Source organism: Stylophora pistillata, chromosome 13, assembly GCF_964205215.1.
Source record: "Stylophora pistillata chromosome 13, jaStyPist1.2, whole genome shotgun sequence".
Lineage (NCBI taxonomy): Eukaryota > Metazoa > Cnidaria > Anthozoa > Scleractinia > Pocilloporidae > Stylophora > Stylophora pistillata.
In genome coordinates, this window is record NC_142531.1 from 23,342,552 (window position 1) to 23,359,368 (window position 16,817).

The 16,817-nt window shown below is 41.3% G+C and overlaps 1 protein-coding gene across 1 annotated transcript; it reads left to right on the top strand.

Annotated features, from left to right (window-relative positions):
* Positions 1-828: 828 nt before the first annotated feature.
* On the top strand, positions 829-15,275 carry LOC111330097 (ubiquitin carboxyl-terminal hydrolase 14). Its single transcript, XM_088742489.1, has 18 exons — positions 829-917; positions 1,007-1,152; positions 2,319-2,351; positions 3,122-3,226; positions 3,347-3,450; positions 4,362-4,479; positions 4,964-5,026; positions 6,154-6,286; positions 6,694-6,712; positions 7,064-7,146; positions 7,872-7,903; positions 8,082-8,147; positions 8,356-8,448; positions 8,816-8,938; positions 12,679-12,754; positions 13,319-13,426; positions 14,163-14,237; positions 15,060-15,275. The coding sequence occupies exons 1-18, from the start codon at positions 902-904 to the stop codon at positions 15,125-15,127; spliced, it is 1,461 nt and encodes a 486-aa protein (XP_088598615.1). The 5' UTR covers positions 829-901; the 3' UTR covers positions 15,128-15,275.
* The last annotated feature ends 1,542 nt before the right edge of the window (positions 15,276-16,817 follow it).

Consider the following 16,817-nt stretch of genomic DNA (forward strand, 5'->3'; position numbering starts at 1 on the left):
ACATAAACATCTTGAAACAAAAGCTAGAAGATAAGAGCACCTCAGGAATTCATTAACCAAATCAAATAAATGGCACAAGGACAAAAACTGCAGCTGAATAAACAAATTCTTTTTCCCTTGTGATCATGATGTTACTATTTGTTTCAAAGGAGTTCTCTTTTGAACGCTTTTTTCTTCTTCCTAGAAATGGCGTTAAAAGAAAACAAATAAGCGTGTTTTTTTTTAGGGCAAAAATAACTACCTCCTCCGCGCATATATAGAAGGGTTGATATAAAAAAATCCGTAATAGTTAATCAAGTTATCACAATAGATTTGTAACCCATGCATGCAGCGCAAGATGAGAAACTGAATAAAGAAGACACTATCACGAAGGCAGTAAGTGTTTCGTTTTGGGCAAAGCAGGGGGTAGGGTAGGGGCTAGGGGCGCTCGCAGTCAAAAAGTGGCTGGGGAGGGGGGCACAGCAGAATTTTTGTGATGTATAATGAGCATCCGATAACCGATTGTTGTAACATTTTAATTTTTCCACGACATCTTCTTTTTTTCACAACTCTTTTTATTGTTTTACAAGGGTCTTGTGGGATGCATCAATGTCGAGTTAGAAATGACGAAAAAAAATAACGTCTCTGAATTGGACGAAATAAGGATATCGACTATCTTAAGTTGTTTCTGTTCGGGCAGGTGGATAAGATCTTGTCTGTTCCAAGCTCTCGTCGCATTTCTTCGATTCCTTATCGCTGGAAAATAGTATTGTCACAAACCCACCCTACCCTGGGAATAATTTCCCAATCTAGCATTTGAGGGAACTGAGTTCTAGTCGGTCAGCGGATAACTTTGAATAGTAGAAACTTGCACGAGAAAACAAAATTCAGTCAACTATTTCTGCTCAAAAATCTGTATAAAATGCCGGTTTTCACAGGTATATGATCCCGCTGTCGTGCCATATTTCATGATTATCTAAATTTTGTACAAGCAATGTAATTTCCTTTCTCCATTCTTTCGAAATAGTGTCTGTAAAGTGGGGTCGAGAGAAGTTTGAGAACATCGAGGTGGACAGCGATGAGTCTCCGGAACTCTTCAAAGCTCAACTTTTTGCATTATCAGGAGTGGCGCCCGAAAGACAAAAAATCATGTTCAAGGGATCTGTTCTTAAGGTAAATTGATCACTCGACTCATACACAGAAAATTTACAGTGCATCGTCCTCGAAGCTATCAAAGGATTTTTCGAATCCCGTTCCTGTCTGGATTACCACGTGATTGAATCTTCCAATGACACATTGACCCTGGGTGTTATACGTAACTTTGTTATTTTTCTTTGTATAATGCATGATGATAATTGATATTGAGTTTACAATAATTCCGTTTTGTCTTGTATCTACAGTGTCAAACCCGTTAGAATGGAAAACTGTATATTTAGCTTTAAAAGCCTACATTTAATTTCAATTTACATGTCGATACATGGTTTAACATTTAAGTTAAGTACTACTGTCCTTAAGCTGTAGATTAGAAATGGGATGCTCATCGTTTAGGTGTTTGTTCAGAGATCAGGAGTTAGAGAGATGGGATATGAAATCAAGAAATATTACGTATTTTAATTAGGACCGTCAATTCAAAACAAAAAAATGCTTAATTTGTGGTAGATAAATTATCTTTCTCCTAAGGCCATTATCAAGACATTTTAAAACCTCTGAACCTCTTCGGCAAAACTTAACCCCTGTGATTATTTTTTTACAAAAAGGCAATACAAAATTACTAATTACTAATTACCAATTTATATAGCACATATTTACATGTGCTGATCAATAGCGCTTAACATGTTGTTAAGGTTGAGATCGGAAGTCAGCATATCAGGTGCCTCTGGCAGCCGCTACAGTCCATGTAACGATCTCACCTTCACCCACCCACTCCACCCTGGGGGAGGACATCCACCACATAGTATTCTCGTGCATGGGAAATTAATGTCTCCTACCCCTAACCCTGCAGGAGACGGGACCTACGGTTTATTCGTCCTTATCCAAGAAGACTAGAATATCTATCCATTTCTTGATATTGTATAAGGTGGCAAATTCTCCTCAGTTATTTTAAGACCATGAGTATTGGTCCAGCCCGGGCTCAAACCCTCAACCTCCGGCACGACACAAACTGGTGCTCTAACCAATTGAGCTAACCGGGAGTATCACATGACTCAATGTTAAGTTAAGTTTGTTCAGGCAGGTAATACCATTGCTAAACTAACCTGATAATGCGGAGGAGCTTCCAATGAGACCTTTAGAGTTTCAGGGTTATACTCATGTTTGAAAAAAATTTCTCTTTGAAATAGGATAAAGACTGGGGAAACTTCAAACTAAAAAGTGTAAGTAAATGATAGGTGGAGAATACTTAAAGCTAAACTGTATTTGTTAAGAAACCATTGGCTCGCACTTCCTGGTCAAATGCCATGTTACCGAGGAAGTGACATGTACAGGAGTTCTTAGACTCCCTGTGACTTTTAAGTTCCAGCTGATGTGCTTGTTTTGTTAACCTCTTAAACCCTGATAGTGACGAGCATCTAATTTCTCCTTACAGTCGTGGTGCTTAATCATTCATTAAGATCATGAGAATTAAAACAAGGATCACCAACCTAAGAAGCTTTGATTGTATGGGAAAATTCATTACTTGATGAGGGAATTCCACATTAAATTGCACACGAAAACCGATAACGCACGAATCGCAAAGCGATGAGTGCAATATTGGTTTTCAAGAGCAATTTAAAGCGGAATTCACAGGTGAAGTAATAGATTTACCTTGAATCCCATAACTGAATAAAAATGAGAAAAGAAAGGAAAAAGGATTACTTAAAATTGTTATGTTTACGTAGATGTGAAACAATATCACTTGGCGTCGTTTTCAACTCGCAATTTCATGCTAAATACCTTGCTTTGTTAACCAATCAGAAAGTGAGATTTTATTCAATGATGCAATTCTTAAATAAATTCTCCTTTTCAGTACCAAATATTTTTTATGTATAGAGAAGAATAAAGAGGATATCGATACCATTTTTCAGATGTGAAGGGTTATTTGAAACCTTTTTTCTGGTTTCCTCATAGTATTGTCCTTATAAAATATATTCTTGCTTTTGTTTAGGGAATTACTTTGCTTATGATGGGATCTGTTGGAGAACTGCCACAAGCTCCTGCGGAAAAGACTGTTTTTGTGGAAGACATGACAGAGGCACAGCTGGCATCAGCAGTAAGAGTGGATTCTAAATTTTGATTTTTGTCTCCAATTGTTTTATATTCCTTACTATACTTTATAATTAATCTAGAACTATTTGTTGTAGTCTCATATTTTAGCTATCCCTTTCCTTAGTATGAAATGCCTACTGGACTACAAAACCTTGGTAACACATGTTACATGAATGCCACTGTGCAGTGCCTCCGTAATGTTCCTGAGCTGAAGGATGCGCTTGCAAAGTAAGTCTTCTTAAGAAATTATGTTAGGTGAAACAAAGTCATCTCTTACAGATGATTAAGTGTTCTGGGTCCCATTTCTTGAACATCCCAGGCATCATCTGACCTGTAAAGTTGTTCTGGTTTCACTCAACATGAGGGTTTAAAAAGTTTTGACAATTCTGTAATAAAAGTTTCAGCTAAAGGAACGAAATGGAGTAGTCAGAGAGCCAGAACCTGTTCCTTTGTTCTTTAAATTCTGATTTTAGAATGTAGCTTTGGATGCTTTAATTTACCAGGATTTTCAAGAAACAAGCTCTAGGGTGCCTTAGTTACCCTTGCCTGGTGATATAGATTTCCTTGTTACCTTTACCCTTTAATCCCTAAGGGTTGCTAGCATTTCTTTCTCCTCGCACTATCACTGGTGAATCACCCATAAAGGTCATGAGAATAAAGAAAATGATCACCAACTAAAGGAGCTTGTGATTGTCAATCAAATTCTCCTTATAGATACCATGGGAAATGTATAAAGAGCAGTAAAGTGAATATTCACTTTGATATGAGGGTGTATAGAGTTAAAGCAGAAGCAAATGAAGTGGATTTAGGCGTTCCTATCATGATCTGGGGGCGTAATCTCTTGAACCTTGTGAGATAGTGCACGTGTTTCTTGAAAAGTCCTTAACGTGGTTGATGCAAACTTAAATGGTGTTGAAGTGTAATTATAGATTTTTACCCTTTGAAAGAAAACTATGAAATGTTGAACATCGTAGAACAGATCACATTATAATCATTCAGTTTAATCATGATTGTACCATGAGGAGAATCTATTTCTTTTTCTTTATCTACATTTGTAATAAACCCTTAAAAGGTTGTGAACACATATTTACAGTTTGTTTCTGACACAGTGGTGAATTCTTGTCATGATTTTCTACCAGATACAATAGCTTTGGGAACCCAACCGATTCCGCACATTCCATTACAGTGGCACTCAGAGATCTTTACAAGATCATGGATAAAACACCAGATTCTCTGCCGCCAATTATATTTCTACAGGTTTGACTTCCTTCATCTTGACATTGAACTTGAAAAAAAAAGAATTACCGCATTTTCACTTCTGTATTTTCTAACTCAGGAAGCTCTTGATTGTTACACAAATTCTCCTTGTCACCACCTTAAGAAACATGTAAAGAACAGTAAGGAGAATATGCAAACTGATGTCAGGCTGTAAAGGTTAAGAAATACATAGTTAGATTTTATGAGGCCTGGCATACAGCCTGTGCTCTAACTACTAAATAATGTGGCAGGAAATCTTACTAAGCGGAATAAACTTTATGACTTCAAGGCTGTGTTCTAAGGAAAATTGAATGGAGCCCAGTCTTCTGAAACTGTGAAATCCAGGGTGCACAGCATATGCTTTGTATGAAAAAACTAAAATTCCTGAGTTACCCAAGAGCAAAAGTAAGGAGTCAGGGGCCACTGGGCACTGCTAGACCACAGCCTTGGACTTCTTGACCTCCTAACCAATTTTTTTTTCCAGATACTGCACAGTGTGTTTCCTCAATTTGCAGAGAAAACAGAACAAGGAATATACATGCAACAGGTTACAAGATACTGCTTGTTGTTGTTGTTGTTGTTCTTTTTTTAACCCTTTAACTCCCAGACGTGATGAAATTGAGTTTCCCTTATCAGGTATATTCTGATCTTTTGGGACTAGCTACGAAGCATTTTTGACCTTTTCATTCTCAAGAGTGACCTAGAAGAAATTGCCCTTCATTGTAAGCAGAAGGGCGATGAGAAGAATGAAGAATAATTTATCAACTAAGGAATTTTGATTAAACGCAAAACTCTCTGCGCTGAAAATTTAGAATTGTTTAGCTGACAGTGGGGAGAATTGATATTTGGGTATTGAGAGTGAAAGGGTTTCAAGAGTTCAGATTATCAGCCAAGGGTAATTCAGAGCTAAAGAAGTGTGCGAGATGTGATGGCCTGATGGTTAGCATGGTTGTAGCTAAGAAATTACACTGCCGTCTGAAGTTTCAAGTGAGGTGGCTCAAAGGTGGTGAAGGATTGCATGTGTGTAACCTTACAAGTGTCCGTTGTGCTTAAACAAGGGATTGCCAGCTAAAAAATCCCACCAGCAATCACTGCTCTTTCATCCAGCAAATTTTGCCGGTAGCTGGTGCTGAGCGTCAGCCCTGGGTGTTACCCAGTGCAGTGTACTCAGGTCAATGGGTTCTGGTAAATTGTCAGGGAATCCTGATGAATTGCTGGAGTGGCATCCCATTTTGGGCGGAGGGGTTAGTAATACTCTTGCTATCTTAAATTCTAAGGAAACTTGGATGAGTTCCCACCTGGGTAGACCACTTGGCTCCAGTCTGGACTTTACTTTACTTACTTGGAATGTTAGGTTCACCATGTTATTCGGTTCTCCTTTTTTCCTTTGCTACTCAGATAAGTTTTTATGGTTGGTTAGAGCAATTTTCAAGTAAGATCTAGAGTTCGTGGGGTTGTTACTAAATGCCAGTTGCTAGCAAAATGCACAGGATGAAAAGGCAGCAATGGCAGGCTGGATTTTTGGCCAGGGATCACTTGATTAAGCACAACGGGCACTTCGGAGGTTACACACTTACAATCATTCACCACCTTTGCGCCACCTTACTTTAAATTTCAGCGGGCAGCATAATTTCTTAACTACACCCCTGAGTTTGTCTATGAAACATTTTTTAGGATGCAAATGAATGCTGGACACAAATAATTCGCATGCTACAGCAGAAGATCCCAGCCATCAAACCCGATGAAAATGGAGATGACTCTGGAGCTGGTGCAGCTGCAGCAAAAGGATTTATTGATCAGTATTTTGGTGAGAGAAGCGTTCAGGACAGGTTTTGTATTATGGATGGATAAGTAGATTCCTGTACAAATGACCTAGAGTCAATATGTTCTCAAAGTTTTGACTGAGGTCTTATATTAGCTTAGATTTTTAAAAACAGTTCAAGCCTTGTCAAATTTATTTCCTAGGCTCACAATTAGGAGTGGTTAATATGTGCGATTGGGAAAAAAACTGCACTGTAACTAAGTTAATCAACATCCTTAATGAAGTACCAATAGCTATAAAATGCCCAAAAGTCACACTTTAGTAATCTTTCTATTACCCAAGATTCTTGATTTAATGCAGCTTATCAGAAAGTGACCAGAACATTTTCATCTTCAATTTATTGTGATACTATGATGACATATTGACCCCAATGTTTGGCATTTTTCCTTCAGGCATTGAGTCAGAGTCTATGTATCCTTTGAACTGTGTTAATGTTATTTAAATCATTCTTTGGGGGTCACTGACAAAGGATTTCACTGTAATTGTTCTTCAGCATTGTCAATGAATGTTAACCCTTAACCCCGTTGAGTGACTAGCATCTAATTTCTCCTTACAATATCACCCCCGAATATCACACACGAAGGTTGTGAGAATAGCGGAAATTATCACTAACTAAAGAAGCTCTTGATTGTTATACAAACTCTCCTTTTTAACACCTTAGGAAATGTATAGGGAACAGTAAGGAGAATATGCATACTGATGTTGGGGTGTAAAGGGTTTATGGAAACTTTTACACAGCATTTTTCCCTAACTGTGGTGTAGTATGAAGTGTAATGAAGCACCGGAGGAGCCAGAGAAAAAGTCTAAGGAAACACTGTTTCAGTTGAGTTGTTTCATTTCACAAGGTGGGTGATGATTTAACCAGAAAAAAGTGATACCCTTGGTTTGTTTTCTACTAACCCTGTAACCGTCAAGATCTGAGTTTTTGTTCTCTCCTCCAACTGCTACACATTAACTTGTAAATTAGCTGGGAGAATTTGGTATAAGATCAAGATAATAACCTCTACCTGATATGTTTGAGTATTCTCATTACCTGTTTGCTGAATAATGTATGGATAAAAATAGAGAGAAGACATATCAGTTGTATCATTTCTGGGAATTAAATGGCTAAACAAGCTGACAAAGGACTAATGCTTGAAACGTCAGCTTTGAAACTCTTTATGGTGGTCAATTTACATTATCAACTTGGTTGATAAAACCAAAATTACCCTGCTATACTCTCCCACCGAAGCAGCACCACAGTTTCTTTAGAAACTTACCCACTTTGTTTTGAAATCAGCAGGGCTTGATTGTAATGTGAATGTCCAAGTCTTTATAAATCCTTTTGTTTTCAAATTACAAGTTTGCATGGAATCTCTGAAGATGATTTGTGTTTAAGGTGGAGAAACAAATTGAAGTAAATTAGAAGAAATAGGCAGAGAATTCTTCTTAGATCCAGATTTTGAACCACGTTAATAATTGGAAGACTGCAAAAAACATTTATGCAATTTGTGATTGCTTTTTCATTTATCATCTTGTACTCTTGTCATACTTCAAATTTAGTTTGAACTTATTTTTTCGTTGTTTCTAGATGTGAAATACATGCATACGGGTTTAAAAAGTGTAGGTGAATTTCTTTGTTTTACTTTACTTGAAGTCATAAAATAAATTATGGAAGGCTAGAGGACGGTAACTTCCTGTAAAAAGTACTTCAATTGATGTGTTTTTTCCTTGTTGATTTTACATCACAACTGAGTGTTCTAAAGTCTTCTTTTTATTAATTTTTTTTCCCATGGCATAGCGTCTTGAAGAAACTATTGAAAAACGTTCACCAACACTTGGTCGTGATGCAGTGTACACAAAAACTGTAAGCTAGTCAATTGTTATTTTGTTTCTCCTGATTGTTTCCTAGTTTTGTGCTTCATTTTCAGTGCGTAGAATATCAAAAAATGTTTCCGACAAATATCAGGACAGTATGACGTTAAAAGGGGCAATTACTTCTCTTGATCAATGGTGGATGTGAACAGCTCATTCCTTTACAATTTGTCAAACATTTACTCTTCATTTCTTTTCAGTCGAAGTTGAGTCGACTCCCTGCGTACCTGACTGTCCAGTTTGTTAGGTTTTATTTCAAAGAGAAGGATGCAATTAATGCCAAGATTCTCAAGGTGCAGTAAATTTTTGTTTGCACCTCTCGTGAACTCTCGCAAACTCTCGCAAACTCTCCGAAACTCTCGCAAACTCTCGCAAACTCTCGCAAACTCTCGCAAACTCTCCGAAACTCTCGCAAACTCTCCGAAACTCTCGCAAACTCTCGGAAACTCTCGCAAACTTTCCGCAGCCGTTAGTGTCTATCGCTAACCATTGGTAGCTCTGTGCAACCCTAGACAATTTTCAAGTCTCACATTTTATACTTGTTTAGGTTACATTCTGTTCCGCCAGCGTTGAGATTCATTAGTTGTGAGCCATTCTTGTGAGTTATTTACACCCTGTTCATGCCATGACTGTGCACCTTTTGATATAATCTTAAAAAAGGATGTGAAGTTCCCAATGTCGCTTGACGTGTTTGAACTATGCACTGAAGAACTTCAACAAAAGTTGTTGCCAGTCCGAAAAAAGTTCAAAGAACTCGAGGACAAGAAAGTTGAAGAAGCTGCGGTAAGGCCAAGATGTTTACATCGTCTTAAACTAGCAAGTTATTGTTTTTCTTTTTTTAAATCGGATGGTCGGTCAATCAGTCGTAAGGTAGACTTCTCAGTTTGTCGGTTGCCATTCTACAGGTCCATCATAGAGTCAGTAAGTCAGCCAGTCTGTGTGTCACTCAGTCACTCAATCACCAAGTCAATCAATCTGTTAGTAAGTTAGTCAGTCTTTCCGTTAGTCAATAAAGGCTGATAGTTTCGAAAGAAACTGTTTGGGGCTGCTCGGTGGGAGTAACGAAATAGTTTGGATATATCAACAAGTTGAAATGGTAAATTGACCACCGTAACGATTTCAAAAGCTGACGTTTCGAGCGTTAGCCCTTCGTCGGAGCGAAGCCCTTCGTCAGCTTTTGTAATCGTTACGGTGGCCAATTTTCCGTTAGTCAGTCAGTCAGTCAGTCAGTCAGCTAGTTTGTTAATGAGTCAGTCAGTCAGTCAGTCCGTCAGTTCGAGTCTGAGTCACTCAGTCAGTGAGTGAGTCAGTGAGTGAGTCAGTTTGCGAGTCAGTCAGTCAGTCAGTCAGTCGGTCAGTCAGTCAGTCAGTCAGTCGGTCAGTCAGTCAGTCAGTTAGTCAGTCGGTCAGTCAGTCAGTGAGTGAGTCAGTTTGCGAGTCAGTCAGTCAGTCAGTCCGTCGGTCAGTCAGTCAGTCAGTCAGTCAGTCAGTCGGTCAGTCAGTCAGTTAGTCAGTCGGTCAGTCAGTCAGTCAGTCAGTCGGTCAGTCAGTCAGTCAGTCAGTCAGTCGGTCAGTCAGTCAGTCGGTCAGTCAGTCAGTCGGTCAGTCAGTCAGTCAGTCGGTCAGTCAGTCGGTCAGTCAGTCAGTCGGTCAGTCAGTCGGTCAGTCAGTCAGTCAGTCAGTCGGTCAGTCAGTCAGTCAGTCGGTCAGTCAGTCAGTCAGTTAGTCAGTCGGTCAGTCAGTCAGTCGGTCAGTCAGTCAGTCAGTCAGTCGGTCAGTCAGTCAGTCGGTCGGTCAGTCAGTCAGTCGGTCAGTTAGTCAGTCGGTCAGTCGGTCAGTCAGTCGGTCAGTCGGTCAGTTAGTCAGTCAGTCAGTCGGTCAGTCGGTCAGTCGGTCAGTCAGTCGGTCGGTCGGTCAGTCGGTCAGTCGGTCAGTCGGTCAGTCGGTCAGTCAGTCGGTCAGTCAGTCAGTCAGTCGGTCAGTCAGTCAGTCAGTCAGTCGGTCGGTCGGTCAGTCAGTCAGTCGGTCAGTCAGTCAGTCGGTCAGTCAGTCAGTCAGTCAGTCAGTTAGTCAGTCGGTCAGTCAGTCAGTCAGTCAGTCGGTCAGTCAGTCAGTCAGTCAGTCGGTCAGTCAGTCAGTCGGTCAGTCAGTCAGTCAGTCGGTCAGTCAGTCAGTCAGTCGGTCAGTCAGTCAGTCAGTTAGTCAGTCGGTCAGTCAGTCAGTCGGTCGGTCAGTCAGTCAGTCGGTCGGTCAGTCAGTCAGTCAGTCAGTCGGTCAGTCAGTCAGTCGGTCAGTTAGTCAGTCAGTCAGTCGGTCAGTCGGTCAGTCAGTCAGTCAGTCAGTCAGTCGGTCAGTCAGTCAGTTAGTCAGTCGGTCAGTCAGTCAGTCAGTCAGTCAGTCGGTCAGTCAGTCAGTCAGTCAGTCAGTCGGTCAGTCGGTCAGTCAGTCGGTCGGTCAGTCAGTCGGTCGGTCAGTCAGTCAGTCAGTCAGTCGGTCGGTCGGTCAGTCAGTCGGTCAGTCAGTCGGTCAGTCAGTCGGTCGGTCAGTCAGTCAGTCAGTCGGTCAGTCCGTCGGTCGGTCAGTCAGTCAGTCAGTCAGTCAGTTAGTCAGTCGGTCAGTCAGTCAGTCAGTCAGTCAGTCGGTCAGTCAGTCAGTCAGTCAGTCGGTCGGTCAGTCAGTCGGTCAGTCGGTCAGTCAGTCAGTCAGTCGGTCGGTCAGTCAGTCGGTCGGTCAGTCAGTCAGTCGGTCAGTCAGTCGGTCGGTCAGTCAGTCAGTCAGTCAGTCAGTCAGTTAGTCAGTCGGTCAGTCGGTCAGTCAGTCAGTCGGTCAGTCCGTCAGTCAGTCAGTCGGTCAGTCAGTCAGTCAGTCAGTCAGTCGGTCAGTCAGTCAGTCAGTCAGTCGGTCAGTCAGTCAGTCGGTCAGTCAGTCGGTCGGTCAGTCAGTCAGTCAGTCGGTCAGTCAGTCGGTCAGTCAGTCAGTCAGTCAGTCAGTTAGTCAGTCGGTCAGTCAGTCAGTCAGTCAGTCGGTCAGTCAGTCAGTCAGTCAGTCGGTCAGTCAGTCAGTCGGTCAGTCAGTCAGTCAGTCAGTCGGTCAGTCAGTCAGTCAGTCGGTCAGTCAGTCAGTCAGTTAGTCAGTCGGTCAGTCAGTCAGTCGGTCGGTCAGTCAGTCAGTCGGTCGGTCAGTCAGTCAGTCAGTCAGTCGGTCAGTCAGTCAGTCGGTCAGTTAGTCAGTCAGTCAGTCGGTCAGTCGGTCAGTCAGTCAGTCAGTCAGTCAGTCGGTCAGTCAGTCAGTTAGTCAGTCGGTCAGTCAGTCAGTCAGTCAGTCAGTCGGTCAGTCAGTCAGTCAGTCAGTCAGTCGGTCAGTCGGTCAGTCAGTCGGTCAGTCAGTCAGTCGGTCGGTCAGTCAGTCAGTCAGTCAGTCGGTCGGTCGGTCAGTCAGTCGGTCAGTCAGTCGGTCAGTCAGTCGGTCGGTCAGTCAGTCAGTCAGTCGGTCAGTCCGTCGGTCGGTCAGTCAGTCAGTCAGTCAGTCAGTTAGTCAGTCGGTCAGTCAGTCAGTCAGTCAGTCAGTCGGTCAGTCAGTCAGTCAGTCAGTCGGTCGGTCAGTCAGTCGGTCAGTCGGTCAGTCAGTCAGTCAGTCGGTCGGTCAGTCAGTCAGTCGGTCAGTCAGTCAGTCAGTCGGTCAGTCAGTCGGTCGGTCAGTCAGTCAGTCAGTCAGTCAGTCAGTTAGTCAGTCGGTCAGTCAGTCAGTCAGTCAGTCGGTCAGTCCGTCAGTCAGTCAGTCGGTCAGTCAGTCAGTCAGTCAGTCAGTCGGTCAGTCAGTCAGTCAGTCGGTCAGTCAGTCAGTCGGTCAGTCAGTCGGTCGGTCAGTCAGTCAGTCAGTCGGTCAGTCAGTCAGTCGGTCAGTCAGTCAGTCAGTCAGTCGGTCAGTCAGTCAGTCAGTCGGTCAGTCAGTCGGTCAGTCAGTCAGTCAGTCAGTCAGTTAGTCAGTCGGTCAGTCAGTCAGTCAGTCGGTCAGTCAGTCAGTCAGTCAGTCAGTCGGTCAGTCAGTCAGTCGGTCAGTCAGTCGGTCGGTCAGTCAGTCAGTCAGTCAGTCAGTCGGTCAGTCGGTCAGTCGGTCAGTCAGTCAGTCGGTCAGTCAATCAGTCAGTCAGTCGGTCAGTCAGTCAGTCAGTCAGTCAGTCGGTCAGTCAGTCAGTCAGTCAGTCAGTCGGTCAGTCAGTCAGTCAGTCAGTCGGTCAGTCAGTCAGTCAGTCGGTCAGTCAGTCAGTCAGTCAGTCAGTCGGTCAGTCAGTCAGTCAGTCGGTCAGTCAGTCAGTCGGTCAGTCAGCCGGTGAGTCCGTCAGTCAGTCAGTTAGTCAATGAGACACACAGTCATTCAGTCAGTCAGAAAAATGTGTATTGATTGCTGGGTCATTTATCGATCGTTTCATTTTTTTTGTCCTAATAAACTTGCCACACTACTTTGACTCTATCTTCTTCATTTGATATACTACCAGCATGTGATGTTTTTTTTTTTTTTTTTAGAATCGTAAAAAGGAAGGCAAACAACCGATGGATGTGGACAAGAAAACAAAACTGGAGCCATTTTCATTCCCTGATGGTCTGTTATGAACCTCAGTAATACGTTTTGCCTCACAGTAGAGACTAAGCCGCCAAAGAATCTCCCTTTAACACAACTAAACACTCCCTTTAACAAATGGTAAACACCACAGCGTACACTATTGAGTTATGGATGCACGCGGGAGGTTGCTAAGCACGAAAGAACCGTAAGAGTCGCTCGAGGCGACAGCCGAGAGTGACTCTAGCTTCTTGAGTGCTTAGCAAACCTCCCGAGTGCATCCATAACTCAATAGTGTACGCTGTGGTGTTTACCATTTGTTTTATAACATAACATTGATATATTGTAGCTAAAGAGTTCCTTTTATTTAACAAATCTTACGCGACCAGAAAAAACAAGCGCGCGCGGAAAAATAGTCTTTGCATTTGCTCACGTCAGCAGCGTACACCCATGGGCAAATGGGGGACGCTAAATTGACCAATCAGAGCACGCGCTTTACTTTGGTTATGTTATAATTCTCACTGGTCCTTACTCATTTTCCATTACCAATAATAATCAAGTGAATTTCTACAGATTTCACTCAAAGCAAATTTCTTTTCCCTGAAGATATTGGTTCAAACAACAGCGGTTATTACGAACTAACAGCAGTGCTGACTCACCAAGGGAGATCTTCTTCATCTGGACACTATCTGGCTTGGGTCAGGAGGAAAGGAGGTATCATAGCTCGTTACTTTTAATCTCTGTTTATAGCATCCATTCTTTACGTTCTTAATTACTTTTGGTTTATTTTTTACCTATTAAGTTTTTGTCTACCCTTGAAAAGTATTATTATCAAGTGTAGTTTTTTTATCCGGCGTTATTTAAAGGAAACATTTCAAAAGATATCCCCAATGCAGTGTAAAGACAACTCGAAATTTCTTGACCATGAGGTTCTTGAACTCAATTCATTTGATGTTTGTTTATCATTGCAAACTATAATTGTTTGTAAGTTTCTTTTCTCACGTTAAGAAAGCACATAATGATTTGTCTGTCATGCAAAGACAACTCGAGATCTTTTGATCTGAAGTTGCTTTAAGATTAAGTAATTTTACTATGTTTAGGTATAAAACGTTAAGAAAAAGAGCTTTTGTTTGAATTAGCTCGTGTGAAAAACTATCACGACCCATAAGACGTTTGTACTCAATTTTATCTTAGGAGTTTTCCCTTATTCCCTCAGAGTGAATCGAATTTAATTTCTCCTTGCAATGTCACTGCTGAACCACTAATAAAGGTCATGAGAACAAAGAAAATGATCCCCAACTGAAGGAGCTGTTAATTGTAAAACAAATTCTCCTTGTCAGCACCATAGGAAATGTATAGAGAACAGTATGGAGAATATGCAGACTGATGTTAGGATATAAAAGGGTTAATAATCGTAGGAGATGGTAAAAAGAGAATTTCTCTTCTGTAGATGACTGGGTGAAGTGTGATGATGATAACATGTCAAACGTCACAACTGAAGACATTATCAAACTGTCTGGCGGTGGTAAGACTTGAAACTATTTGCAATAAACAACGTTGGCCTAATGCTGAGTAGATAGGTGATTGCTAAGAGCTACAAAGAAAACTGCTGATTAGACTTCCGGACTACTGTGAAACTCAGAAATCGTGCATACCAAAAATGTTTATGGTATCTTCTTCTTACTTGATTGAACCGCGTTTACACTTAGGAGTTTTACAACTCGTTAAAACGTGTACGTGTACCCCTTCCCCCAATTCCCAGTAAACAGGCCAGACCACATCACAGTAATCTCGTGAGTGGGTTCTTTAATGTCCCCTGCCTAACCAAATTAACTAATTAATAGATGTATGGGACGAGACCTACGGTTTATTTGTTCTTATCCGAGAAGACTAGAATGTCTATCCATTTCTTGATACTATAGAAAGGTAGCACATTCTCCTCAGTTATTTTAAGACCTTGAGTGTTGGTCCGACCGGGGCTCGAACCCTCGACCCCCCGCACAAAAGTCCGGCGCTCTAACCAATTGAGTCTAACCGGGAGGCGGTATGTCGTTGTGTTTCGAGGGAAAAGCTAGTCCGGCGTCAGTAATACATAACAGATGACATCAAAGCGAGGCTCAAAAAAGCGCAGCCGAGTGTCTAATTGGTGTTCTTACCACATTTTGATGTTTGATGTGATCTATTTGGAATCTATTTCTTTCATGTGATAAAAAAGCGAAGTGCTGCTAATGGTAACTTCATATGTGGGTTTATCGTCCAATAGATCATGAATACGAATCAATCAAAATACGTTATTAGTTTAAGTTAACATGTATTCTTAGATAGCTATGATGATTATTTGTTTCAGGTGATTGGCACTGTGCCTACGTTTTGCTTTACCGACCACGTCAACTTGAAGTTGAAGATGACAACTGAAGATTGCCAACACAGAACAATGGAATGACGTCTGTAACTACAACAATTTATGTTCCATCTTGCGACAAAGCAAATGTTGGACTGGAATGTGAAAAGCTTAAAGCGTTTTGAGTCAAAGTTCAAATAAAAGATCCTTAATTGCTTGGAAGTCTTCTTTGGATTGTCGTGTTTTTTGTTTGTTTGTTCGATTGTTTGTTTTCATACACTGGCTTGCTTTATTTCTCATTGGACGACTTTTTATAACTCGATTTAGACGCCGAAAAATTCAAGAGCTTACCGCGCCCTTTAAAGCTGTGTACAACCAGTGATTAACTTGAAATAGTTAGACGTCGAACGTCTTCGACATCGGAAAAAGATAGTTTATGCATTGAGATCAGAAAACAGCCTAACCGTTCTAATTGCAGAGGCCGTTGTTAAGTGTTCTTGAATTAACGATATTGGGCCAGGCTGCTAAGCTCATTAAAAGTTAGAAATCCTAAAGCGTTTTTTTTTTTTCGCGGCCGCAATATCAAGTTAACGCTGTAAACAGCAGCTTGGTAAGTAGATTCAAATACTATTCAGTTACGTCCAAACACGCGAGTGAGTGTCCAAAATCGGAAAAAACCTCGTGCAAACGGGCACGCACGTACGTACGCACAAACGCACGCGCGCACCTACTTACGCACATACGTATTATTGTTATCAAGAACACTCTATGAAAGTCAACGGAAATTTCCTTAAATAACTAAGCTAGCCGCAAACCATTGCCAAGAAGATTCTAATCGACCAATGGGATAGCGCCTGTGTTGTTAAGTTTGATAATTGCAAGGTTTAGGGCCCCTATTAGATGAGCTTAAAATTTCACTCATGATATTGACAAGTTCCCCTCAGCTCCATGGGTAGAGCATCTCACTGCACCATGTTGCGGTCCGTGGTCAGGGTCCAAACCCTGGCGCGGGGAATCTTATCATTTTTGTTTCTTTTCTGTTTTTCTCATTATATTTTTTTACCTTGCTGATAATAGATCTTTGATGTCCTCATATACTGTTACACATCCTTTATCGTCAAATTCATTGGATGGTTTTGCTCTGGTAAGATGTTAGATTGAGGTGTTGCATCAGAACAAAAATTTACCATAGAGGTTTTGCACAGCAGCCATGTTGGATGGCAGGAACAATAGTTTATTTTACCCATGAGAAAAAAATTTCTTTCTTATGCAAAATATTTTCATTGTTCCTGCCATCCAACATGGCTCCTGTGCAAAACCTCTATATAATAAAAAAAAAAAAAATAGGTAATCATCAATGGAAGCAAATCTAAGTGGGCAGAGTTTTTTCTTACTGAGTTTATAATGAACCATTGTAAGGGAGATTCCTGTCTTTTTATGGCATTGCACCTGTGTTTCCAGACTTAATCTTAACAGTGTAGAACACCTGAAACATGGGTTTAAAATTCAGCCTGAGCTATAGACTAGCTCCTCGCAGCTCAGTGGGTAGAGCATCTGACTGTACCATGTTGCGGTCCGCGGTTAGGGTTCAAACCGTGGCGCGGGGAATCCTGTTGTTTTTGTTTCTTTTTTTGTGTTTACTTATCATATTTTTCTCCTTGCTGATGATAGGTCTTTGATGTCATGTCCTCCGTCATATACTGATACACAAATTTAAATTGTCATTTTTTATCATTTTTAATCCTCGATAGAAACAGAACATTT